Genomic DNA, 26336 nt, shown 5'->3' on the forward strand with positions numbered 1-26336 from the left:
TCATTGGCATTATCCTTCTTCCGTCTTATTAGGCAGGAAAAAAGTCAAATTTTTTTAACCTTGGAAATTCTTGTAAATAATAAGCACAGACATTGTTCATGAATGTTTCCATTGGTTTTATTTTTCTTTGGCTTTGATATTATATTGAAGCCGAATGTGTATGTTTACAATTGGTAAGAAAGATAATTTGAATATCACTGCAAAACATGTTTTTAAGAAACTTGGGTATACTGTACTAATTTGGATACAAAACTAATTGTAAATAAATAAAAACTGCAAATATATAATGAGGAACTAACATCTTGTGAAAGGGTGTCGAGTTTCATATATGTCAGTGTTTGTGTCAATATATGATTAGATCAATATCTTTGGTGAATAGGATGTTAAGAGGAAGCAAAAGAAGAGCCATTTGTGGTGCTATCAGCGGATGCAGCGAATTCTTAGGGGATTTGGCCCTTAGTGCATGCCATCTATTTATTGATCGGTCAGTCCATGCATCCGTCTAGCTCTAGCAGGAGGCTGGGTATCATTGTCCGACTAGCCGTAGCCTTTAGCCTAGCATGGGGCATTCTTCTGGGTTCAGCTTCCCCTTTTGGTGTATCAAAGCCTCCCTGGAGTTGCCGGCATAGGTTGGAAGAGCGAACAGTGTTGAACTTCTAATGGGATGGAACCTGGCAATTATGTGAAATTATGATTATTGCTGATATGCAGCATTGTCTGGTGTTAGCAGTGCTATTTGCAATGTTTTAAAATGTATGCATTACAAAGAATTAACGAAAGTGGAAAAATGAAGAAAAGCCAGCATTTGTGTGTGTGGATAGCAAACGTGCTCACATAGGATAGGCGGGGGTGCCACAATTTTTCAGTTTAATAGCGTAGTATGTATGGTCCCAAGCATGCTGCCTGTATTTGACCGCTGATTAGCACTATTAGCATGAATGGTTCTACGCAATCAGTCAGGCTGAGATTGGCAGTTTAACAATAGGTTAACAATATTGGTACACACAGGAGCAAGACAACCTTGCCGACGCAGAGGAGCGCTGCAACCAGTTGATCCAGTCCAAGATCAGCCTGGAGTCTAAGCTGAAGGAGATGCACGAGCGTCTGGAGGATGAGGAGGAAGTGAACACAAAGCTTACCTCCAAGAAACGTGTCCTGGAGGATGAGGTGGTTGTCCTTCGGAAGGACGTGGATGACCTGGAAATAACCCTGGCCAAGGTGGAGAAGGACAGGCACATCGTTGAGAACAAGGTTGGCCACAGCAGGAACAAATTTTCATTCTGTCCAAAAGTTCTCTGAGCATCTTTTCTGTGATCTGGGAGCAGGTGAAGAACCTTTCCCAGGAAATGTGTGTCCTGGATGAGTCCATTGCAGCCCTGAACAGAGAGAAAGTGGCCTTGCTGGAAGCTCATCAACAAGCTCTCAATGACCGCCAGGCTCAGGAGGACAAAGTCAACATTTTAAACAAGGCCAAGGGCAGACTGGAGCAACACGTGGATAGTGTAAGACCAGAATCGCATGAACACACACGCGACACTATACCTCGAACCTGGAGCTAACGCTCCCGAATTCCCTCTGTCCCAGTGCAACCGAATGAGTAATGGCTAACTGAATGAATTGTCGAAATATGGTGAAGGTCCTAAGTCACACAAATGAAAAATGACTAAAGAATGAATGTTTGAATTATGGCGAAGGGCTAACGTGTTGCACTAACACGAAGGACAGTGGATGAACACACACACACACACAAACACAAGAGATACAGGGACTGACTAACACAGACAAACACAACTACACAGACAGACAGCTGGCCACACAGTCGGATATCCAGCCAAGCAACTGAGGCCTCGTCCAGACGGAAGCAAAGCCTGCTTCGTTCCTCAAACAAATCTCGTACACACAGAAGCATTTCAAAACTTGTGTGTGTCCAAAAGAGACGCTGAGGACGTTTAACGGCTGTAATGTATATGCCAAGTCTGGAGTGGCGCTGTAGCGCAGCCACAGGGAGTTAACGGAAAGCGTAGCAGAATAATCAGCGAGGAAGAAGAACACTCTTTTCTAACTTTATTGCAATCTACCGAACGAACATAGCGTTGCATGTATCAAAACAACATGAAAAAGACGAACACAGGAGAAGTGACAATGACGGGTGATTCAAGTACAACACCGGTTGTTGAACGTGGGCATAAAGAAGCAAAATATTTTGCTACAAAAGCATGAGCAAGCTAAGGAGGATGCGCAAAATGACTACGACACGGCTATCCGCCATTGTTGTTGACAGACTGACGGTTCGCGCGTAGTCACGCGAGAATTGGCGCATAAGTCATCAATCTGCGACAATGCGTCTTCATCGAGCTGCGACCATTACGTCATCACTAGAGGAGCATCCTGCATATTTTGTCCAGATGGGTGCGTTTTGAAATCTTTACACTCTGGAGCCCGGTTTCAAAAGTGATCGGTTTCAAGCTCCAAAACCGCGCCATCGTGTGGGCGAACGGCCTGAACAGTAAGAAACTTTGTGAGGATACATTGAAACTGGCTTTCGTGTGGACGGGGCCTTAGTCCCTTTTTAAGCAGGATGGGTGAAACAGAGCAGTTGGTGGCACTGCTGAACCCAATTTTGCAATCAGGGCTCCTGTCTTGTAGCAATTGGTGGACCGAGTCGGGATGTAGGGCCATCAATCAGGGAGGAGCACACACAGATTGACACAGACACAAGAAAAACAAATAAACGGCCACAAAACATCATGGACCGTAACACTATCCTGCAGGTAGAGAACTCCTTGGAGCAGGAGAAGCGGGTGCGGTCCGAGCTGGAAAAAAACAAGAGGAAGCTAGAGGCTGAGCTTAAACTGTCCCAGGACTCTGTGAGGGACCTAGAGGACCAAAAGAAGGAGATGGAGGAGAGAATGAATAAGTAGGAAAAAACACCTGTAACATTGTTTAAAGTGTCAAGTTCTTGTGTGGCATTGTGTTGGTGTCGACAGGAAAGATTTTGAGTTGGGTCAGCTTCAGTCAAAATTGGAGGATGAAGAGAGCCTGGTGGCTCAGCTGCAGAAGAGGATCAAAGAGCTTCAGGTCAGTCATGTCATTCATATGTCCACCAGTCAAAGCGAACTAACAAGTGGCAATTGTTCCTGCAGACTCGCATTGAGGAGCTGGAAGAAGCACTGGAGGCAGAGCGTGCATGGCGATCTAAGGCAGAGCGTCAGAGGAACGATGTTGCCCGGGAGTTGGAGGAACTTGGAGAGAAGCTGGAGGAGACGGGAGGAGCTTCTGCTGCTCAGATTGCTCTCAACAAGTATGTCCAAGTCTCTTTGAAGAAACCACCACTGCATCATTCTCACTGTTTTCATGCCGCAACAGGAAGCGTGAAACGGACTTCCTGAAGCTGCGACGAGAGTTGGAGGAGGCAGGGCTTCATCATGAGACTACAGCTGCCGCGCTGAGAAAGAAGCACGCTGATGCGGTAGCGGAGCTCACCGAGCAGATCGAAGCGCTACAAAGAGCCAAGCAGAAAACGGAGAAGGAGAAGGGGGAGTTTCGACTGGAGGCAGATGACATGGCTGCCAACCTTGAGCAGCTCTCTAGGGTCAAGGTGACAACATGGCCGCTACACCGTCTTCGACCAGCCAAGAATCACCGCAGTCTGTTAAAAATATTTAGTGTTGTTTGCAGGGAGCCATGGAAAAGATGTGCCGAGTCTATGCGGACCAGCTCGTTGAGAGTCATAGCAGAACTGACAATCTGCAGCGACAGCTCACCGAGATGTCAGCACAGAAGGCGCGCACTGTTGCTGAGGCGGGTAAGTACACAGTTAGCGGAGCTCAAAATCCAAGTATAGTTTTCATGGCCCTCAGAGAAGTTTAAAAAGGGGATGAGAATAGAAGCCAAGACCGGAATAGAAGAGTCGGGGACAGTTAGGACAGGTGACTGTAGGAGGGTGGCAAGCACCGGAGTTAATTTCAGATTCTCGAAGTTTCCGTTTTCTTCTGCGCTCTTCAAGGATGTTACACTGGAAGCTTTCAGCTGTTCTAGCTTCTGAGAGGCATGAGGCTTTCCAAGCCAGGTTTTTTGAGTCAAGGGTTCCCAGGTTTTCAGATCAATATCGAAGTCGGGCAACATTCACTTCATCTGGTCTTGGGATCACCCCTCTTTCTTTAAACCCATGGTGAGCTGAGAGTACAGAATCTGCTTTGGGAGACAGGTGAGAGGCATATGCAGGATGTGTCTAAGCCAGTGTAGTTGATGTCGTTTGAAGATGGTCTCGAAGGTTGAGAGGCCAAATGTTTTAAGGACTTTATCGTTGGAATAGAGGTCCTTCCAGGTGATGTTAAATACTGTAGCTGTAAGATACTCCTGAGTTTCTGCTGATGGAATCTCGAGGCATAGAGTCTGAGACTTGTACAGCCAGCAGGGTAGCGATCATTGCCGCACGGTAAGCATTAACTTTGGTGCACTTTTTGAGGCCACGATTTAGAAGCACTCAATGTGAAAGACGTCTGTTTGAGATGTCCGCATCAAGGCTACAAGTTTCATCCAGAAAGCGGCCAAGGTAGGGAAACAAGGTGACTTATTTAACTGTTTCTCCATTGATGGTAATCCGGAAGGGTGGATTTGGAACTCCGGGTGGATAAAAGACCAGAGTTTTTGGTTTTCTTGATGTTCATGGAGAAACCAAAGCTTTGGTAGACTCTCACAAAAGAGTCAGTGATTGAGGAGCAGATAGATCCCTGGCAGGGGCAGTGTTATCGTCTGCATATTGGAGTTCAATGATGTAGTGGTCGATGTTTTGCTGAGAGACTTAATCTGGCGCAGATTGAAGAGCCCACCATCGAAGCGGTAGCGGCTCCTGATCATGTCATCAGAATTCCGATCAGTCAACACAACCCTGTTTCCCACCACATTCAATGGGAAATTGTTCTGAGGGTGGAACACGGTATGAGACACAGCCATTCATGCCTTTGTGGACGCTCTTGACAAGCTCCACAAAATGATCAGGGCAGCCGAAATTCCTCAGCGAGTTTTACAAAGCAGCTCTTGGGACAGAGTCAAAGGCTTTCTCAAGGTTGAAGAAGATGAAGAACATTGGTCTTTGTTGCTCTCAATCTTTTTCAAGCAGTTGGCGAGTGACAAAGTTCGTATAAGATGTACCACAGTTTTCACCAAAACCACTTTGAGACTCTGCAATGATGTAGAGCTGCGCCTCCGTATTTGAACACTTCAGCAGGGATGCCTTCAAGACCACAGGACTTATGATTCTTAGCACTCTGAATAGCGTCCAACAACTCAGCCCAGGTGGGCGTATTGGAAAGCCATTATTGTGTGGGCAGAGTTGGAAGGTTAATTGTGCAGTCAGGCTGGGCTCTCGAAAGTCGGTTCAAGAGCTACTGGCAGTGCTATTACCATCGGTGGATGATGGCGTCATTGTCGCTAAGAAGCGTTTGGTTGTACGCTTTCAGAGGTGTTGGAGCAGATCTTCAAGGGCTATAGATGGCTTTGGTTGCTTGGTAAAAGTCACAAAGATGGTGTTGATCAGCATAGCCTTGTATTTCTTTGGCTTTTGTGTCCCACCAGCGATTTTTCATGTCATAAACCTGCATCTTAGGTCCTTAAAAAGGCTTCCTTGGTTTTGGATAGAGGATCATTTTCCCATGAAAGCCTGGCTTTGTTTTGGGAATTTATGAGATCCAGGATGGGCCAATCTTCATGACGTCCTATTTCACCTTTGGGCACGTTTTGAATCATTGTCTCCAGGTTTTTCCAGCTGGGAATAGGGTTGTTTTTGATTAGGTCAACGGTGGAGAGGTCGTTGCAGAGTGTGTCTTGAAATTTGGAACAGAACTGCAGATCTTCAAGTTTCCGGACATCCTGCTCAAACCAAGACGCAGATGACCATTTGAGTTGGACTTCCCCATGCCGTGCTTGCCAATGATTCCCTTGGAAAGAGTTCCATCAGTGCCAACACATGCTTTGAAATCACTGAGGAGCTTGTCAGAGTTAGGGATGGACAAGATGGACAAGGGCCTTCCCCAAGATATGGGGGAGCAGTGCTGATCCAAAAAAAAGCCTGCTCTGTAGCGGAGGTAGCTGCCGAATCTCCATGCTGCTGCTCCGGTCATGGGAGAGATGACCATCTCTGCCTCCAGTTGTGCGTCTAAGGAACAAGTAACTTCCAGATAATCAATTTTGCCCCCATCTCTCCGCAGCATTGCCAGTGAACAAAAGAGAAAGCGAAGAAGGGGTGAAAAAGCTTCTGGCGATGGGCCATGGAGCTAGTCGCTGAAAATGTGTGATGCACTTAAGGCAGACAATAACCAGACTCATCCGCTGGTTAAGAGCGATGAGTCTGATTTCCAGGCATTAGGTCTTCACTTGATTTGCATGCAATGTAGCTGGCATTTTGACCCATTCCTTCATGCAGAACTCTAGAGCAGTGACGTTTTGGGGCTGGCGCCCAGCAACACGGACTTTCAACTCCCTCCAGAGATTTTCTATGGAGTTGTGGTCTGGAGACTAGCTAGGCCACTCCAGGATTTTGAAATGCTTCTTACGGAGCCACTCCGTTGCCTGGGCAGTGTGTTTGGGCTCATTGTAATGCTGGAAGACCGAGCTACGTTACATCTTTAATGTACTCATTCATAGAAGGTTTTGGCTCAAATTCTCACTAAACATGGCCCCATTCATTCCGCATCAATCATTTAAACCCCTTTGCAGAAAAGCAACCCCAAAGCATGATGTTTCCACACCATTTCTTCACAGTACATGTGGTGTTCTTGGTATACGGCTCAGTATTCTTCTTCCTCCAAACACGCCGAGTAAAATTTGTACCAATAAGTTCTAATTTGGTTTCATCTGACCACATGATATTCAATTTTGGTCATGACTGTTGCTATGTTTTGGTTTGTAGTCCTTGGTGATGGTGTAGATCTTCTTTTGCATATCCAAGATGTGTTGACATAGTTTCCTGTTGCCTGGCAGCCGAGTACAGTCGTCGCCTGGAGGAGCGTGAGGCGCTGAGTAGTCAACTGCAGCGATCCAAAGCTGAACTCTGTCATAACCTGGAAGACATGAAAAGGCAGCTGGAGGAGGAAAGCAAAGTAACCTTTTTAATATTGCTTGTTTGATGAAACAATCAATAGCAGACAGAAAGGTTGTGAACCCCATTTCTCTCTTTCAGGCCCGGATGGCACTGGCGCAGGCGGTGCAGGGATCCCGCCTCGACTGCTGTCTGCTGAAGGAGCAACTGGAGTCAGAGCAAGAGTCCGAGGCAGAGCTGCAGAGGGCGTTGTCGAATGCCAACAACCAGGTGGTGCAGTGGAGGACCAAGTACGAGATGGATGCTATGCTGAAGATTGAAGAGCTGGAAGATGCAAAGTAAAACTACTTGAAATAATTGTGTTTTTGTTGTTCCCATTGTAACCAATTCAGATACAGGTATAGAAATTTTACCATCAGCATAAATGCTTCACTGATAGTTCAGTGGTACACATGGTTGATTTCCCTTCAACACGTTTGGGTTCACTTCTGAAGTGAATGTGTAAGTGAATGGTTCGGGCCCCACATTTGACTGTCAATCCAGGGTTAACCATCCATTTGCTAGTACGTATCTTATTCAATAGGGAGTTGGAGTCAATCCGAGCTGATTATACACAGCCTCTCTTGACTCATTTGCTTCCAAAAATGTATAAAAACTTTCTATTTTAAATATTGCCATGGTCCCAAAAACAGGGTTTTTATGTTTTTTATGCTAGAGCATACGTGCTTTGATGCAGCCTCTGATTTGAAGAGGTCTCTTAAAGCAATGGTAGTATTTGCCCCCCCCCCCAAAAAAAAGGCCAGCAGGTGGCAGCAGGGTATAAGCGATCAACCATGGCCATGTTGCAAACAAGCTCTTTTTGCCAGTGTTTTCAACAGGTCTGTGAATAATGAAGAAACTTAGCTATATTCTAATGTTAATTGCTGCCAAATGGAAACTGATAAAAATATACTTTTTTCTGAGAAGAAGAGACTCTAATCGTTCTCTTGGTAGGCTCCATGTTTTTATAGCAATAGAACACAATATTCTGTGGGCCTTGCAAAATCAGTCAAAATCCAGTAAAACAGCTGGGAACAAAGGGAGTTGCTTTAGTGAAAATGGCTGTGAGTGAATGAGTTAATAAGTGGCGCGCAACCAACTATGAAAACTATGATTCTAAAAAGCTATAATAAGCCACTTGCATCAGGCTAAAAACAGGGATGAGAAAGCCCTCAAGCAAAGCAACTATAAATTGTCCATCCCTGCATTACATCTCCTCAGTAGCTGCCCAAATGCTCTGGTTGATGAGCAGAACAGAGTATGCAGTAAAAATGGATGGATGGATGGACAGACGAATGGCTGGAACATTCCTTTACTAACTTTTTGTCCTGGAAAATGTTACCTTATGTAGTAACAAGTTAACATGTAACAGTTAGCTAATTGCAGTCCTGTCTTTGAAACCTGCGAAGAGCATGGAATCAAATAATTGATTTTTGAAAGAAAAGTCAAATCCAGTCTTGAAAATGGTACATTTGTTTGCAGGAAAAAGCTGGTTGTAAAAGTTCAGGCAGCGCTAGAAGCTGCCGAGGCATCTCAGGCCAAAAACTCCTCCTTGGAGAAAACCAAACTACGTCTGCAGATGGAGATTGAGGACATGGGGGTGGAGTTGGAACGCTCCAACACTTCCATTCTGGCTCTTGACAAGAAGCAACGCCATCTGGACAAGGTCACAATAATGCACAGTAGGGGTGTGCTCAAAAAATGGGTACAGGAATACACAAATATTGTCTCTTTCGATGGAGGCATTCATAAAGTTTCCCAGAGCTTCTCTGAAAGATGTTCCTTGTGCAGTGCAAACACATTTTGACCAGACTGGGCACTGCCGCTGAACTGGAAGCCCTCCTAACAATAGAAGATGAAAACATCTTTTGCCAGCCAGCATAATAAAAATCTAATCTAGGTATACTGTACATATGACAGTTTTCATAAAAAATTTACCTTATTTTCACAACCATAAGGTGCACCGTATTAAAAGGAGCTGTCTCAGTTACGGGTGCTATTTCTGTATTTAACACATACATAAGTATTATTGGGCGCAGGCATGGTAAAACATACGGTTGATTAAAACATGCGGTAGCATGCTTTCACGCTAAAACATATGCTAGCATGCATGCTAGCGTATGTTTTTAAAAAGGCAGCGGAGCAAAACTCGTTTGTATTTGTATGTTTAACAATGTAAACAGTGAATTTAGTTGTACTTGAAGTATTTAACTATGTACTCACGTTTACTTTTGATCAACCCTCATCCACAAATCCCTCAAAGTCCTCATCTTCTGAAATGAACAGCTGGGCAAGTTCTCCATCAAACACGGCAGTTTCCCTCTAGTCATTGCAGTATTGTCAGAGTCGTTCCCGTACGGCTCCTCAGAAATGATGCCAGGTTTTGCGAACGCTCGAACATTAGTGCAAGTAGGCACGTTAGCCCAAACATGCATGTTGGAAAAATTGTATAATAAGTTATCACATGAATGAGCACTTTACTATTTCCAAACATGCAAAATCCACTCACAAATTGTGGTGTAAATCGTTCTTTTCAAGGGAAAGCACCAAGACGTCCATCTGTATCTTAATACAGGAAATGCGGCCCTGGTTGGGGACTTGCAGGCATGATGAGAACCCAAAAGACTCAACAAGTTCGGGTTCTCTTCATGCCTGCCAGTCCTCAACCAGGGCCGCATTTGCTGTATGCAAGCAATGTGTCGGCGGAAATGTTCCCAAACACAGTCAGTCAAGCGGAGCACTTACGGAAGTCGCACACAATTACAGATTTTGAAACTCAGTACACACAAAATGCGTACTTCTGTCACGGTGGGGTGGAGGACCCAAATGCAGGGAGGCAGGAGAACCACGGCAGGGAAGCATGTAATACTGAACACAATTTATTTAACAAAAACACTAACAGGGGAACTGGGTAAAACTCTCAATAAACAAAACCAACAAAAATCAATCAAAAGAAAACACAAGAGTGGTGACAGCGACAATGGTCCAACCAAGACTGAACGAAACCAGCAAACTAAATACAAGCCAACGAGAGACACATGGACAAGACATAAGTGGCTGGGGGAGATGATTGGATGACGAGTACAGGTGCAAACAAAACCTAACAAGCAAGACAGGACCCCCCAAACAAAAATCAAACATGGCAGTGGGGCCAGGAAGATGGCAGAGGCGAAGACGCCAGGAGCTGTAGCGGCCTGACGTGCGCCGCCGGAACGGGAACTGGTGGCGGCCGCAGCACGTGCGCCGCCGGAAATGGTGCCGGAAATGGGAACTGGTGGCGGCCGTAGCACGTGCGCCGCCGGAAACGGGAATTGGTGGCGGCCGCAGCACGTGCGCCGCCGGAAACGGGAACTGGTACCTGCCTCTTGCTCTGCTGGGTCCGTTTTTGGTTGGATCATTCTGTCACAGTAGGGTGGAGGACCCAAATGCAAGGAGGCAGGAGAACCACGGCAGGGATGCATGTAATACTGAAAACAATTTATTTAACAAAAAACACTAACAGGGGAACTGTGTAAAACTCTAAATATACAAAACCAACAAAATTATGAAAAGACCAAAAATTTAAGTAACAAGAGTGGTGACAGCGACAATGATCCAACCAAGACTGAACGAAACCAGCAAACTAAATACAATCCAACTGACGAGACAACGAGAGACCCCTGGACAAGACACAAGTGGCTGGGGGAGATGATTGGATGACACAAGGGAACAGGATGCCGAGTACAGGTGCAAACAAAACCTAACAAGCAAGACAGGACACCAATCATAACAACCTCATTATTAGGTGTAGCATCGATTTTTGAGAACATTTTATTATGGTCGTGAAAATACGATATTAAAGTAATGTAAAATATCGGGATACGTATCACCTTGAGGCCATATATCAGGATACACGTGTATCGCGATACGTATTGTATTGTGATCCCTCTATCAGGATACGAATTGTATCGTGAGGTTGTTGGCAACACTCAACTCGAATGCACAGGTGTGTCAATGTCAGGGAGTCTCTGCAAACTCCTGCTTAGTCAAGGCATTTTCTGGTGTGCTTGAATTTGTGTTGGTTGTCCTTCAGCTGTTGAGCGAGTGGAAGCAGAGGTTGGAGGATAGTCAGTCGGAGCTGGAGGCCTCCCAGACAGAGTCACGCAATCTCAGCACGGAGCTTTTTAAACTAAAGCACATATACGAAGAAGCTCTGGATCATCTGGAGACGGTCAAATGTGAAAACAAGAACCTTCAAGGTAGCGTGCTGGTTGCCAACAGATGAGTTGTTTCTAGAAGAGTCATGTCCAACGTTATTTCCAATTAATTGCAGATGAGATTCTAGACCTGACCGAGCAGATCGGTCATGGTGGCAAGACCATCCACAAGCTTGAGAGGGTGAAAAAAATTCTGGGTGTGGAGAAGAGCGACATCAAAGCTGCCTTGGAGGAGGCAGAGGTGAGTGACCTCCTTCCAGCCATCTATGAATTTCCTTGTCAAGGTGGTATTTACACAGCTGTCCTTGCGTCATTCAGGGATCTCTTGAGAATGAGGAGAGCAAAACTCAGAGAGTCCAAATGGAACTTCAGCAGACCAGGATGGAGATTGAGCGCAAGATTGCAGAGAAAGAGGAAGAGATTGACAGCCTCAGGTGAACTCAGTTTTGAGACCCTTCCGCCTTTATAAGATTTTCATCTTTGTTGTTTTTCAATTTGATGTTAATGAGTTATTACTGTATTTGTTAACATGTACAGTATACATTATGCATTTTTTGATTTAGCATGTTCACCAGCACAGCTAGCATTTATAATATGATCATTAGACTAATTTCTATATGTTCATCTGCATGTCCGTTATTGTTATACACTACTCACAAAAAGTCAGGATCAACCCAAAATTCACTATAACCTTTACAGGTGAGCATAATTTGACATTGTCTGGACTTTTGAATGCACATGTCCAACTGTTGTTTCAGTACATTTTGCACACCTTTTCATTCTCAAGATGGGAGTTTAATGGCAAAATCCACAACAGGTGTTTTTGAACTATTCTAATTATGTATGTTTATAAGCATGGTTAATGCCATGTTCATCAGCATATTCACCAATGTGAATAGTGCTATATGGTTGGCATGTTTACTAGCACAGCTAATGCAATAGTGTGGCAGTTAATATGCTGTATAGTGTAGGGTGACCAAACGTCCCTTTTTTTGCCCAGACATGTCCACTTTCTTACATCATCTTCCGTTTTAAAAAATATATAAATTCATAAATACATCTGGTTTTCATTGCTTGATCAGAGAGAGGTGGAGTTCACCGTGTTGTGACCACGACTGCTAGATCAAGTCAATCGTGAGCAGTGTAGGGGGGAAAGAGAGGCGGCTTTTTTATGCATTATTCTTGTTGTACATATAAAAAAAAACTATTTTCTTTTTTTTTTTAAGTAAAAAAGTAGGTCAGTTTTTTACATACATCACTTCCTGAGCGTTCAAATAAGGTCCTGTCGTTTCGACTTTACGGCGCCCGTGCCTCGTCCGTAGCACCTTCCTTTTCGTTAATTTCCCACAGTAATCACGGCATTTTAAAGTTGTTTTGTTGTTACCTCCAGCAACGGACGTCCACGGACGGCTCGCCATCAGGCGCGTCACATTTCCGTGTTTAAGCTTGAATTAGCTCCGCTCTGCCGTCAACAATGAACGTCCGTGCAGAAACACAAAATATTGGTTTCCGGCTCTTCTGGGTCGCACAAATCAGTTTTTTTAAATTAGTCTTTAATTTTAAGTATTTTGATGTAAATATCGACTTTAACGGGGGAAATCCGACTTAAGTCGAAATTTGGGTGTAGGAACGGAGCTCCGCCTCCCTGTATTCATATATATATACTGTTAATATATACATTATATAGATTGTTAATATATAAATACTGTATATAAATAAGTACTTTGTCTTTATTTTGTAAAATGCTTTTCCCCCATTACATTAAATAAAAATTCAATTCAAAATGTCTAATATAGCCATTTAGGATTTAGGACCACAACTTTATAAGTGCAATATGAGGCAGAAACAATCTCATTTTATACATGATCCATGTGTAAAATAACGAAAATAACAAGGTACTAAGGGCTTAAAGTTGTGTTCCTACAATCTAAATGGCTATGATTGACATATTGAGTTGTATGCTTTTCTTTTTTTATGGGAAAAGGTGTTTTTATAAAATAAATGAAGACAAAGTTCAATTTATCTTTTTTTTTATGAAAATACCTCAAAGTGTAATTTAAGGCACATTCCCTTCCTTTAAAAATGGAGGGTGAACTACAAAGTAGCTTTGGTCCAGAATATTGAAAAAGAATTCAAGTAAGCCAGTTACCAGCTGTCAAACTCATATACAGCTATCAGCCAGGCACCCGTAGATAATGTTAACAGCTAGCTGCATGCTAGCCAGTAGCCACTTACGTTTGGGAGACTTCTGCCTTATCATACAATGACGGTGTAATTAATTAGCGGTTTCTTAGCGTCCTAAATTTGCGATTGAATATGAGTTTGGGATAGCTTTGTGTTGTCGCATCTACAATGTCGATCAAAACTACGAACGTCTAAAAAGAAAGTCAAGCAAGCCATCATGCCATGACGTGGGCCACTTTCAAAGTAAATGTCTACTAAGGCTATTTGCATTGCCATCAATGTAAACAAATTTTATTAAGTTAACCGGTGTGTTACGTTGATAAAATGCATTTCTATTGGGTAATTTTGAGTGGACCTTTCTGTTGCGTTGCAACTGGAATTGACGCTGTCTTGTCAATTGGAGTGACTCCAAGCCACTTGATCTTTAGATGTCAAACTTACTTTTTTCAGAAACTCCAGAGAATAGCTCGTAAGTGTAACGCATAGTTGTGCTCTTGGCTCGCTTGTAGCTGAGCCCCAGCGGCTCTGGCTTGCAGTAAAGCAACGTCCCTTTAATATCAATGCATATCCAATTTAACAAAATAAAATCATGAAAAGGAGTCACTATAACATAATTTATCAGTAATAAATTAAATAATAACGCATATATTTGTGGGGACTAGTGGCAAGGAATGAGGGTATCCATGCGCATCCATATTGAACTTAACAAAAAACAATCATTCAACGTTGTGCAAAGGAGTCACTGTAACACAATTTAGCAGTAATAAATTAAATAATACTATATTTCTGGGGACTGGCGTCAAGTTGTATTTTACCATTTTAAAAACGTGCAGAAGTTCGCATGAAAAGAACACAATGATTATGGTTCGTTTCCAGTAAAGTTACATCATTTTACAATGCGCATCCGTATTGAACTTAACAAAATAAAAGCACATTTTAGCAGTAATAAATTAAATAACAATGCATATATTTGTGGAGGCTTGGGTCAAGTTATGCTTTACAGTTTTTAATGTAAAAAATTTGTCAGCTCTTAATATGAAAAGAAAAATAACCATTGTCTTAAAAAAGCAATTATGCCATGTAGTGACATAAAAATTACCAATACAAATCAATTATTCATTTATTCATTTGTCAAGTAAGACTTCAAAAGAAGATTTCTTGTGGAACTTTCAGTAGTTAGGCGAGATCAATACAACAAATTGTCTTTTGGGTTTCTTTATATTTGAAGCTTTAAATATACAGTACACAAGTTTTATAGAGCAGTCTCCAAGATAGTGGTCTGTGAGAGAGTGCTCAGAAAAGTATCATGGAAGATTCCTATGCAGACAAGAATTGGAGGTGACTACTTACAGGAACGGAGCAATTTTAAAACAAAGAGGTATAGTACTAGTACTTCTTTGTTGAGCAGAGTCTGTCAAGGTCATACCGTTCTAGCGTCACAGAGAATCCTCTTGTACATGAAGCAAAAGGCTCATTGTTGAAAATGCAGGTGTCCACAATAAACAAAACAAAAATACTTTGCTGATGCTTGCTTAGTTATTATTTTTCTTAACAAGTTATGTTTCTTGTTTAATTTCCGACCCATACAAAGGAGACATATGTTAAAATAGTTATGATGTTGTATGGCATCTTTGAGTAAACTGGAGGCCAGGCTGGGTGTCCTCTTCTTTTGGAAATCAAAATATGGTCATCTGAGTATAGTGTGGTCAGTAGTGTGGCTGATATATTTATTTGTTCATTACTAGGTTTATCATAGCAACTACAAGTTTGCTTTTTTAACACGTTGAGTAGTCTGGCTAAGATTATGTTCTCATTAGAATGTTTACTTTTGTGGCTAACACCAATAGCATGGGGTCCCACATTCATCTATCAATCCAGGTTTAATCCTCCATTTGCCAGCATTTATACTGTTCAATGGGGACTTTGTATTCACTTGCTGGATAGCATAGCCAATATTATATACTGTATTTGTTAGCAGGCTCAGAAACGTGCCAGTTAGCTAGTATACTAGGGTGCCTGAGTCACTGTGTCATCCACCAGGCGGAGTCACCAACGCTCGCAGGAGGCCATGCAGGCCAGCCTAGAGGCAGAGATTCGCACTCGCAGTGAAGCGGTGCGTTTGCGCAAGAAGTTAGAGTCAGACCTGACTGAGATGGACATTCAACTTGCTCATGCCAACAAGCGAGCGTCTGAGAGTCAGAAAACAGCCACTCTGCTGCATGCTCAGGTACGCCGCCAACATGGCCACTCACACGCAAGCCTTCTGTAGATTTGTCACAGTCAATATGGGGGGCAGATGCTAATACCTGTTGCACTGCAGGTGAAAGGTCAGCAAGTGGAGCTGGAAGACAAGGCACAGCTGGCCAATCAGCTGAGAGAACAAGTGGTACTGCTGGAGCGTCGCTGCGTGCTGATGGCGGATGAGGGTGAGGAGCTACGGGGCGCCTTGGAGCAAGCCAACCGCAGCCGCAAGATCGCTGAACACGAGTTAGTGGAAGTGGCAGAGAGAGCCAACATGCTGACCACACAGGTACTTACGATTGATTCTTGACTGATTCGATGACTTATTTAACTCATTCACTCCCAGCCATTTTTACTGAAGCAACCCCCTTTGCTCCTGGCTGTTTTACTGGATTTGGACTGATTTTGCAAGGCCCACAGAATATTCTGTTCTATTGCTATAAAAACATGGAACCTACCAAAAGGAAGATTGAAGTCTCTTCTTTCATCAGAAAAAAAGTATATTTGTATCTGTTTCCTTTTGAAGCAATTAACATTAGAATATAGAAAAGTTTCATCATTATTCACAAATCTGTTAAAAACACTGGGGAAAAGAGCTTGTTGCAACATGGCCCTGGCTGATCTCTTATACTCTGCTGCCACCTGCTGGCCGTTTTTTGTAATAAGTACCATTGCTTTAAGCCACCTCTTCATGTCAGAAGCTGTATCTAAGCCTTCTATATGCTCTAACACAATAAATAAATGTAGAAATACGTTTTTGGGAGTGCAGGACAAAGTATTAAAAAAACGTATTTAATGAGTTCATGTTTAATTGATCATTTGATTAATTCCTCCTTTTTTTGATTGGTAGTGTGATCATTTGATGGTGTGATGGTCTGATAAGTTAAAGGATTGATTGCTTGATGGACAGATCATTTGATGGTGTTATGGACTGATGGTATGCTTGATCATTTTAATTGATGGATGTATTGATATGTGGTGTCGGTTAGAATGCAGGTCTGGTAAGCCACAAGAAGAAGCTGGAGGGGGACGTGTGTCATCTGACAAGCGAAGTGGACGAGGCGCTGGCGGGGAGTTGCAGCATGGAGGAGAAAGCCAGAAAGGCCATCACTGATGTGAGTGCTTGCCTTGACTTTTTCACCTTCAACCCTTACGCTCCAACATTAACATGACACGGCAACACCCACAGGCGACCACAGTGGCGGAGGAGCTGAAGAGGGAGCAGGACAGCAGCAGCACGCTTGAGAGGATGAAGAAGAACATGGAGGTCACCATCAAAGGTTGCCGCTGCCTTCCCCTTTTAGCACCAGGAGGATTTGTGTCACCAAAACTAACCGGGTGTATGCGTGTGTGGGTATGCAGAGCTGCAAGTGAAACTGGATGAGACAGAACAGATGGCGCTAAAGGGCGGCAAGAAGGAAATTTACAAGCTGGAGACACGAGTCAGTTCAACACTGTTACATGCTACACCTTACACCTGATGCAATTCAACTTAGACCTACACAGACACATGTTTTCAAGTCAATGGTGCATTTAGTATAGACGCTATGTTTCTTTAAACTAATAAACAGACTCTTATTATTCCTCAAGCAAATATCACCTATGAATAGTGTTGGGAATAACGGCATATAAACTAATGGCATTAGGTAACTCCGTTCTTTTTTCATAAACGGACTAATCTAACTAATTATTCTCCCCATGTTTGAAACACCGTTATCGTTATTGTATGTGAAATGCGTTGTGTTACAATTTATTTATTAGTTTCAAGGCTCAAAGTAAGCTTACAAGACAAATTTAATGAATTATTATTATCATTATCATCATCACCATAATCATCATTATTATAATTATTATAATTATTTTATGATATTTCATTACAAAGTGAGGATTTGTGTGACATAAATATTCACAAAAATAAATGAAAACACCCTATAGCCTGAACATAATTTGAATTCCTTGTATAAAAATATAATAATATTAATAATAATAATAATAATAATTATAATAATAATATAAAAATCCAAATTATTCAATATAAAAACAATTTTATTATGAAGTAATTCAATTACTAATTCAGTTACTTTTTTAGGCAAATAAAGAGGAACTATAACTAATTACTTTTTAAAGTAACGTTCCCAAAACTGCTTATGAAGTAAGTAAACATTTTTCGAGACACCTGCAAAAGAGTGTTTCGATTTTTAAAAAATGCTTGAGGATTTTTTTTCTACCTCAGTTACCTGTTTATTTGGCGTGCATGGTCAGGAAGACAGTAAAGCCATCCGCAGCAATGCTATGGATGACGGTAACACGGAGTATAGGAAGGCCAACTTTAAAATGAAATATTCCCAAAAACAGTACACAGTAAATTCTGTAGAGAAAATGAGTGGGACCCAATAGACTCAGTTTTAGAGTAATATTTATACTTGGAAGAGAGTAAAATAAAGAATTGAAAAAAATAAATAAAGCCACTCAAGGGTTGAGGAACAAACTCACGACCTTCAGTTTGGGAGACAGCTAATCTACTCCCTGAGCCACACAGCTCCTGCTGTGTGTTAGTATATCGCTCATGTCAGCTGGAATCTTTGTAACGCCAAACGATGTTTTTGGTCTCCTATTAGATATAAGCAAACAGTAGGAGGGGCATAGCTCAGGTGGTAGTGTGACAGTCTCCCAAGCTGGAGGTTGTGAGTTCGTTCCTCAACCCCCTACTGTAAATCTCAGCTAGGTGACTCAAGGTCAGACCAAATTGTTGTCGGGCTGCGCCCAAAATATCTATTATCTGGAACTTTCCCCTAGATCAGTGGTGTCCAAACTCGGTCCTCGAAGGCCGCAGTCCTGCAGGGTTTGGATGTTTCCCTGCTCCAAGACACCTGTTTCCTATGAACAGGATCGTTATCAGGCTTATGCAGAGCTTGCTGATGAGCTTCAGGTGTGTTGGAGAGAAACATCCAAAACCTGCAGGACTCAAAATTTGGACACCACTGCCCTAGATGAGGAACTGTGGCTGGACACTTAACCCTTATGTCCATTCTCGTCCGTATTTCTGCTACAGCCAGCAGATGAAGGCTGTCTCCACGACAATGAGACGATATGCCTGGCTCAGCTGTGAAGGACACTGATATGCATACACATTCCTTTCTTTCAACGCCTTTGTTATTGTCCAAATTCCTCCGAGTCCGTGCACAAACTTTACACAAATTCATAAGGAATTTATAAGGAACTGCAAGATATCAACTTCAATGAGTTGATTTCTACAAATATTCAGATGGTTTGACGCACACTGATGTCTTATTTATGAACAGAATACGATGACAAACCACAACAAAATCATGAAACACCACCTGCATGACAACTTAAACCTGGTCTAAAGTCTGGTATACTTTCTGTCACCAAAGTGTCAGGTGTGTAATAGAAAACATCACACCTTACATATGCGTTCAGGTACATGGTCTTCAGACGGAGCTAAACATGGAGCAGAAGAAGCGTGAGGAGTACCAGAAAGGCGTCCGGCGCTACGAGAGGAAGCTGAAAGATATCACCTGCCAGGTTGCATGCACGCACGCACACCCCCCCCCCCCCACACACACACACACCCCCACACGCACGCACACACACACCCACACCCCCCCCCACACACACTCCACAACCTCTTTTGCCACCCAAATACATATAAATTATTAAAAATACAACTCTCCATCACACGAAATGTAATTGTACAGTAATTAATTTCACTTGTTCTTTGATTGTATTTGAGTATAGAAATTAATATTTTGCAAGTGACCGCACATGTGATCTAATTTTGTTGTTATGACACACTGTTATAAAGCAACCCAGCACATACACCGCAGACAACATATTGGCAACGAAAATGGAGCTACGCTACTCATTCCTTGCCACTAGTCCCATATTAATATTAATATTTTAAGACTAATTGCACGCGGAATAGCCGAGGCTAGCAAGGCTAACTGCTATTTTTACCCGCAACTACTTTATTTTCATACTTCCAGACCTGAGCAGACATAAGAAGACAAGACCAAGTGGCCTTGTTGAACGGCAGAGGTGTCAAATCCAGGTCCAGAAAGTAAAAACGCTGCCAGTTTGGCTTTAGTCACATGTGCTGACAATAAATCAGCTTGTTTACCTGATGATTGAATAGAGCAGTGATACTCACTACTCTTTCCACAAGAGCCACATTGGCAGAGAATAGTTAAGGGGGGAGGGGGGGGGGTGGCTGTGCACTTTAGCGCCAAGCTAAATCAAATCATCGGACCCCTACAACAAGCTGGAACACCAACGCTGAAACATGGAAAAACATGGAACCTACCAAAAGAAAGATTAGAGTCTCTTCTTTCATCACAAAAAAAGTATATTTGTATCTGTTTGCAGCAATTAGCATTAGAATATAGCTAAGTTTCATCATTATTTACAAACCTGTTGAAAACACTGGGGAAAAGAGCTTGTTGCAACATGGCCCTGGCTGATCTCTTATACTCTGCTACCCACCTGTTGGCCATTTTTGTAATAACTGCCATTGCTTTAAGCGACCTCTTCACGTCAAAAGCTGTATCAAAGCCTTTGTATGCTCTAGCATAAAAAAAATAAAAATAAAAATTGGGAGTACAGGACAAAGTATTAAAAAACGTATTTATACGTTTTGGGGTTTGAATGAGTTAATGGGAAGTCTGCATACTTTCCCTACCCACTGTACGTCAGCATCTTCGCCCCCAACCGTTCTCTTGATGATTAGTTTGTGATTGAGAGAGGCAACCCGTTGTTTTGTATGTCGTAAAGATTGATAGTGACTGCAAATACGATATTTGGAATATATTTTATTGTAACAAAACAGGTCAATTATTTTATGCAATTTCAAAAGAAGAAATTTGCTTTTATGTGAGCATTATTTTGTGCAACTCATAGCTCATAGCCAGTAGCTTTTATGGGGAGAGGTTTGTCTCAGAATTACTCAAGCAATGGAGTGGCATGGCTCAGTAGTAAAGTGATCATCTTCCAACCTGGAGGTTGCGGGTTCGATCCTCAGCCCTTTTGATCGAACACTGAACCCTAATTTGCTCCGAGTGGACCTGGCAGCGCCCTGCATGGCAGCAGCCAACCACTGGTGTATGCGTGCTTTATAAAAAGCATTCCATTTACAGATATATGCGCGATTTTAACATGTTTTTCACATTCACCAATATGTGCAATTTACATGTTTTTTTAAATGGTATATGTGCATTTAATGGCTTAGTATTTGTAAATATTCAATTCAGACAGAGGTCGCATTGCAAACGTATCCGATCTAGGACCACATTTGAAAGTACTATGGCGTATTAGGACCACATATAAATTTATTTTTTTTAGAGGGCGGGGGCAATATTCCGAGAAAATAACTTGCAAATTTGCAAAATGTATCAAGTCGCAAATTTGCGACTTTATAAAGTGGCAGATTTGCGAGAAATACACGTAGCGTACTACTCGGATGTGTGTGCCAATACTTTTCTGTCGGGTTTTCAAATAAGGAGATAGTAATGTCTTTAACCATATCATATTAAACATTTGCACTTTGAAGCGTTGGGTACTGCCAGCGACAAAGACGCGCTGCACTGCTTGCCCCAGGCTGAAATGGAAGTTGAAACCGTTTGCCTTTTTCTATTTATTTTAATTATTTCTTTCATTTCAGAAAGCCTGCACTACCTGTAGGTTTAAAAGTGACAACATTTGGTGATTTTCAATTAAAAATGACTCATTACTTCGTCTAGCCTGCAGGCAAAAATGCTGCAAAAAATTATCCTCCTATTGTGCTTTATCCAGCCCTGTCCGCGTAGCGATGTGTGTTCGCGCATGCGTAGTCAGTTTCCCAGTAGAAAAGTCCTTTACACAAATAGGCAGATCGCTACGCAGTCTTTTTACGTCGCTGTATGATTCCTATGCGAACGTACGTTCGCACAGTGCATTCGTGAATTCAAAACACACGTAGTTCACAGCAAAGCGGTAAGATGACGCCACTCTAGAGAATATAAAACAATTTGTACGCCTTTCTTTTGAGGAAAAACGTCAGCTTTTGAAGGATGGGAGACCAACGCCTTAGCTACCGGATCTTCAGCAAAGTAAGGGACAAAGAATTATTCGTACTTTTCACAAAGAATGGTGCAAAAGGAAAGATTGGCTTTGTGGATGTGCTTCGATTAACTGGCTGTATGACTTTACATGCTGTTTGGCATTGCTATTGCTGGCTTGATTTTGTAAGGAATTAGGCTGTGATTCAGGGAGATATTCACTTTATTACATTTTTCCGGGCGTCCGGGCGGGTTTGAAATGGTCCGTTTTTCGTTGTGCGACCAATGGGAGGCGGAGTGCACTGCAACGTTTACCGTGGCTGGCAGACCGCACACTGGCTGTGACGGTGGCCCAGATCTTTAGCTGAATGGCAAATGTTGAGCTGCCGCACCGGAGGCGACGGGTACGAACCCCGCTCAAAGCAAAAAAAGAAAAAGAAAAAAAAGATTGCAGAGCAAAAAATATAAGACTTATAAAGAGAGTAATGTTTGCTTGTTTTTTGTTTGTTTTTTGGAGGCATATGTTAAAATAGTTTGAATGTATGGCATCTTGTATCTGAGTATCCAGTATCTTGAGGTTGGGCTGAGTGTCCTCTTCTTTTGGAAATAAAAATATGTTTACCCTAGGATACGGTGTACACTCGCCTACCGACACAAATTTGTAATTGGTGTGTGCTTGTCAATTTACGACTGCCTGCCTACCCGAACCTAGAGCTTACTGCACGTCACTGATGTTTCCAGAATTATTATTTACACATTCATCCATTTTGGTATCTTTTCTGTACAAGTAACTAAATTGATGTGTCGAATCTGCTGCTCTCTTGTCATTCACTTGCATTTATGCTAGCTTCTGATTGGTTAGTGTTAGTCAGCTGATAGGGGATCAGGAAGTGTTGTCGCTCTAGCTGCCGTGTATGACGTGTAAAGTTTAAATTAAGAATGAATCTGTCTCCATCCTGCCTTTTCATTGTATAAACAGTGTCCCATTAACCACCAATGAATCCTCACATTAGACAATAGCTACGCTATGTGTATTTCGCGTAAGTTTCTGAGTTTTTTTCTCGCAAATTTGCCACTATATAAAGTGGCAAGTTTTTGTCTCAAAATATTGACCCCGCCCTCTAAGAAAAATATATTTATACGTGGCCCTAATACGCCATCGTATGAAAGTGAGCCAGGTCGGATTTGAAAAAAATGGAATTGAGTCGTTCTGTCATTTGCCTGCATTGTGAAGGTAGCCTGTTTGTGTCTTTTAGTCCGAGGAGGACCGCGAGACACTTTTGAGGATGCAGAAAGTCATAGAGAAACTTCAAAGTAAAGTCAAAAGTTACAAGCGACAAGCCGAGAGCGCTGTAAGTGGACTCAGTCTCCTCTACGCCGCCACCATCTGTTCATGAAAAAAGTATAAGTGGTGTGTGTCATTTAGGAGGAGCAAGTGAACTGCGCCTCCATGCGCTTCTGCAAGGTGCAGCATGAGCTCGACGATGCTGAAGAAAGAGCCGACATCGCTGAAACCGCCGTCAACAAGCTGCGGATTCGAACGCGCCAGCACGTTAATGTGAACAACGTTGCTCTGGTGAGTCAGGCACAAAACTTAGTGTAGCACTAACCGTGGTTAGCAAATCACTACAAACGTACTGAAAACCTTTCTTTACTTTTTATGTTTATTTGCAAGCTTGCATCTCATTCGTTAATACCCGCAGTCGGCTTTCTGTCTTGTTGCTTGTCTACCATTTTTTCACTCCAAATTTGTTTTAACTCATTCACTCCAAGCCATTTTCACTGAAGCAACCCCCTTCGCTCCCGGCTGTTTTACTGGATTTTAACTGATTTTGCAAGGCCCACAGAATATTGTGTTCTAATGCTATAAAAACATGGAACCTACCAAAAGAAAGATTACAGTATTTTCTTTCATCAGGAAAAAAGTATATTTGTATCTGTTTGCAGCAATTAGCATTAGAATATAGCTAAGTTTCTTCATTATTCACAGACCTGTTGAAAACAAAAAGACAAAAAGAGCTTGTTGCAACATGGCCCTGGCTGATCACTTATACTCTGCTGCTACCTGCTGGCCGTTTTTTGTAAAAACTACTCTTGCTTTAAGACACCTCTTCAGGTCAGAAGCTGCATCAAAGCCTTCTGTATGCTATAGCATTTTAAAAAACAACGTATAAATAAAAAATGTTTATACTTTGTCCTTCCTTCACTTCCTGGGTTTGAATGAGTTAATAAAATTAACACAGAATTTTTCATGACACAATCCATACTGCCCTCTAGTGGATAGTTGCACTAATTCCATTATTGCCATTTTGTGCTGTTTATGTCAATTTCTTCTACAATATTTTCCAATTTCCCGGTTAGCTACTGTTTAAGTTGAATGTTCATTTGCATGCCAGGTGTGTTGTTTACATTTTACAGCATTTTTATTAACATGTTGTAGCATTGTTTATATTTCGTTTACATCAGGGGATATACATTTATGTGACATACTCTTTTGCATGTAAGTTAGTGTTGGTCACAGATTTGTTTACCTTTTATTTTCACTAGGATGTTAGCTAGTGTTGCTTACATATTTTTGTGTGTTCTTGCAGATTTCGGAATGAACAGCTGCCACTGCATTTGTGGGTCAACGTTGACTTGCCCTTTATGCTCATGCATGTGTTTGTGCTAGTGCTACAATTGGATTAGCATCTTAGGTTTCAGTTTTATTGTAATTTTTTTGCAGTTCATTATTGCTGGTTGTCTTAGTTTGTGTTTCATTATGTTTATTTTGATTGTATAGCATGTTGTGTTGTTTTATATGTTCATGTTAATTCGCATGTTGGCTTGTTTTGTGAATCCATTATGTTCATTAGGGTGTTTGTGTTATACATGCTAGGTCTGTTGAACTTGCTAAGGTCTATTGTATGGAGGTAAATTTGGTGCAAAACTAACTTGTGCAAAAAATGTGTACCTGTAAAAAAAAGTCTAAATTTGTATCTGTAAAAGTCGTGATTTGTATCTGTAAAAAAAATGTGTGCCTGTAAAAAAAAAATTTGTGTCTGTAAAAACAAATTTGTACCTGTAAAAAAAAATGTGTATGTGTAAAACAAATTTGTATCTGTAAAAACAAATTTGTACCTGTAAAAGTCATGATTTGTATCTGTACAAAAAAAAATTTGTACCTGTACAAAAACTATAAATTTGTATCTGTAAAAGTTGTGATTTGTACCTGTAGAAATGACAACTTGTAGTCAAAGAAGTCGCCACTAGGAGTCACAAGTGGGTTTTCTGCTGCTGTTCTGTGACGTGAGTTTTGCCCCATTTGTTGCGGTACAAATGGAGCAAAACTAATTTGTACTTGTAGAGCGCCTGATTTGTACTTGTAAAGAAGGGGGCGGGCTCTGGTGAATGAAGGGTTGTTTTGACCAATCAAGTGAGAAGGATTTGAGCGGATTGGAGCGCAACCTCATTGGTTTAGCGAACGACGGTGGCGGGACTCGCGGAAGGATACAAGCAGGACACATCGTCGCCAACCAACATACATATTAAGAATACTTCAGTCGACTGAAGTATTCTTCCTCAACATACATATTAAGAATACTGAAGTATTCTTCCTCAACATACATATTAAGAAGTATTCTTAATATGTATGTTGGTTGGCGACGATGTGTCCTGCTTGTATCCTTCCGCGAGTCCCGCCACCGTCGTTCGCTAAACCAATGAGGTTGCGCTCCAATCCGCTCAAATCCTTCTCACTTGATTGGTCAAAACAACCCTTCATTACACCAGAGCCCGCCCCCTTCTTTACAAGTACAAATCAGGCGTTCTACAAGTACAAATTAGTTTTGCTCCATTTGTACCGCAACAAATGGGGCAAAACTCACGTCACAGAACAGCAGCAGAAAACCCACTTGTGACTCCTAGTGGCGACTTCTTTGACTACAAGTTGTCATTTCTACAGGTACAAATCACAACTTTTACAGATACAAATTTATAGTTTTTGTACAGGTACAAATTTTTTTTTGTACAGATACAAATCATGACTTTTACAGGTACAAATTTGTTTTTACAGATACAAATTTGTTTTACACATACACATTTTTTTTTTACAGGTACAAATTTATTTTACAGACACAAATTTTTTTTTTACAGGTACACATTTCTTTTACAGACACAAAAAATTTTTTTACAGGCACACATTTTTTTTACAGATACAAATCACGACTTTTACAGATACAAATTTAGACTTTTTTCTACAGGTACACATTTTTTGCACAAGTTAGTTTTGCACCAAATTTACCTCCATACTATTGTGCTCTGAATTGCTATCACTATGGACCATAGCAGAACCACAGAGCCCTACACAGACAGACACCGATTGTAAGATGCCTGTGAATGTTCTCATTCAACCAATTGATCAGACTGGACTGTTGTGGTTATCTTAGAAGGTGTTTTTCCTTTCATCCGAGTAGACTTCCTCAGTTTATTTTCAAGGCTAGTTAGGACAGCATTATCCTGGGTATAGGTGTATGGAAACCCAACTACCTTTTGACTTTTACTGTTTGTTGTGTTTTATCATCTGCATTTGTCCCAAAAATAATA

At 41.8% G+C, this 26336-nt stretch overlaps 1 protein-coding gene across 2 annotated transcripts in view; it reads left to right on the plus strand.

The window, feature by feature from the left end:
* LOC147178168 (myosin-7-like) overlaps positions 1 to 24793 on the plus strand; it is a 94777-nt gene extending 69984 nt beyond the window's left edge. For both annotated transcript variants that reach the window (XM_086070000.1, XM_086070001.1), the window contains 22 exons: positions 1009 to 1251; positions 1326 to 1502; positions 2772 to 2917; positions 2988 to 3078; positions 3144 to 3301; positions 3367 to 3598; positions 3679 to 3805; positions 6982 to 7100; positions 7181 to 7377; positions 8561 to 8744; positions 11151 to 11316; positions 11391 to 11515; positions 11593 to 11708; positions 15499 to 15685; positions 15779 to 15988; positions 16689 to 16814; positions 16889 to 16979; positions 17062 to 17141; positions 19141 to 19245; positions 23009 to 23104; positions 23179 to 23328; positions 24344 to 24793. In XM_086070000.1, coding sequence (XP_085926126.1) covers positions 1009 to 1251; positions 1326 to 1502; positions 2772 to 2917; positions 2988 to 3078; positions 3144 to 3301; positions 3367 to 3598; positions 3679 to 3805; positions 6982 to 7100; positions 7181 to 7377; positions 8561 to 8744; positions 11151 to 11316; positions 11391 to 11515; positions 11593 to 11708; positions 15499 to 15685; positions 15779 to 15988; positions 16689 to 16814; positions 16889 to 16979; positions 17062 to 17141; positions 19141 to 19245; positions 23009 to 23104; positions 23179 to 23328; positions 24344 to 24355 — 3138 coding nt within the window. In that variant the 3' untranslated portion in view covers positions 24356 to 24793. The remainder of the gene's footprint in view (positions 1 to 1008; positions 1252 to 1325; positions 1503 to 2771; positions 2918 to 2987; positions 3079 to 3143; positions 3302 to 3366; positions 3599 to 3678; positions 3806 to 6981; positions 7101 to 7180; positions 7378 to 8560; positions 8745 to 11150; positions 11317 to 11390; positions 11516 to 11592; positions 11709 to 15498; positions 15686 to 15778; positions 15989 to 16688; positions 16815 to 16888; positions 16980 to 17061; positions 17142 to 19140; positions 19246 to 23008; positions 23105 to 23178; positions 23329 to 24343) is intronic.
* The last annotated feature ends 1543 nt before the right edge of the window (positions 24794 to 26336 follow it).

Source organism: Leptonotus elevatus, chromosome 2 (assembly GCF_054856555.1).
Source record: "Leptonotus elevatus isolate MCC_2025b chromosome 2, RoL_Lele_1.0, whole genome shotgun sequence".
NCBI classification, from domain to species: Eukaryota; Metazoa; Chordata; class Actinopteri; order Syngnathiformes; family Syngnathidae; genus Leptonotus; species Leptonotus elevatus.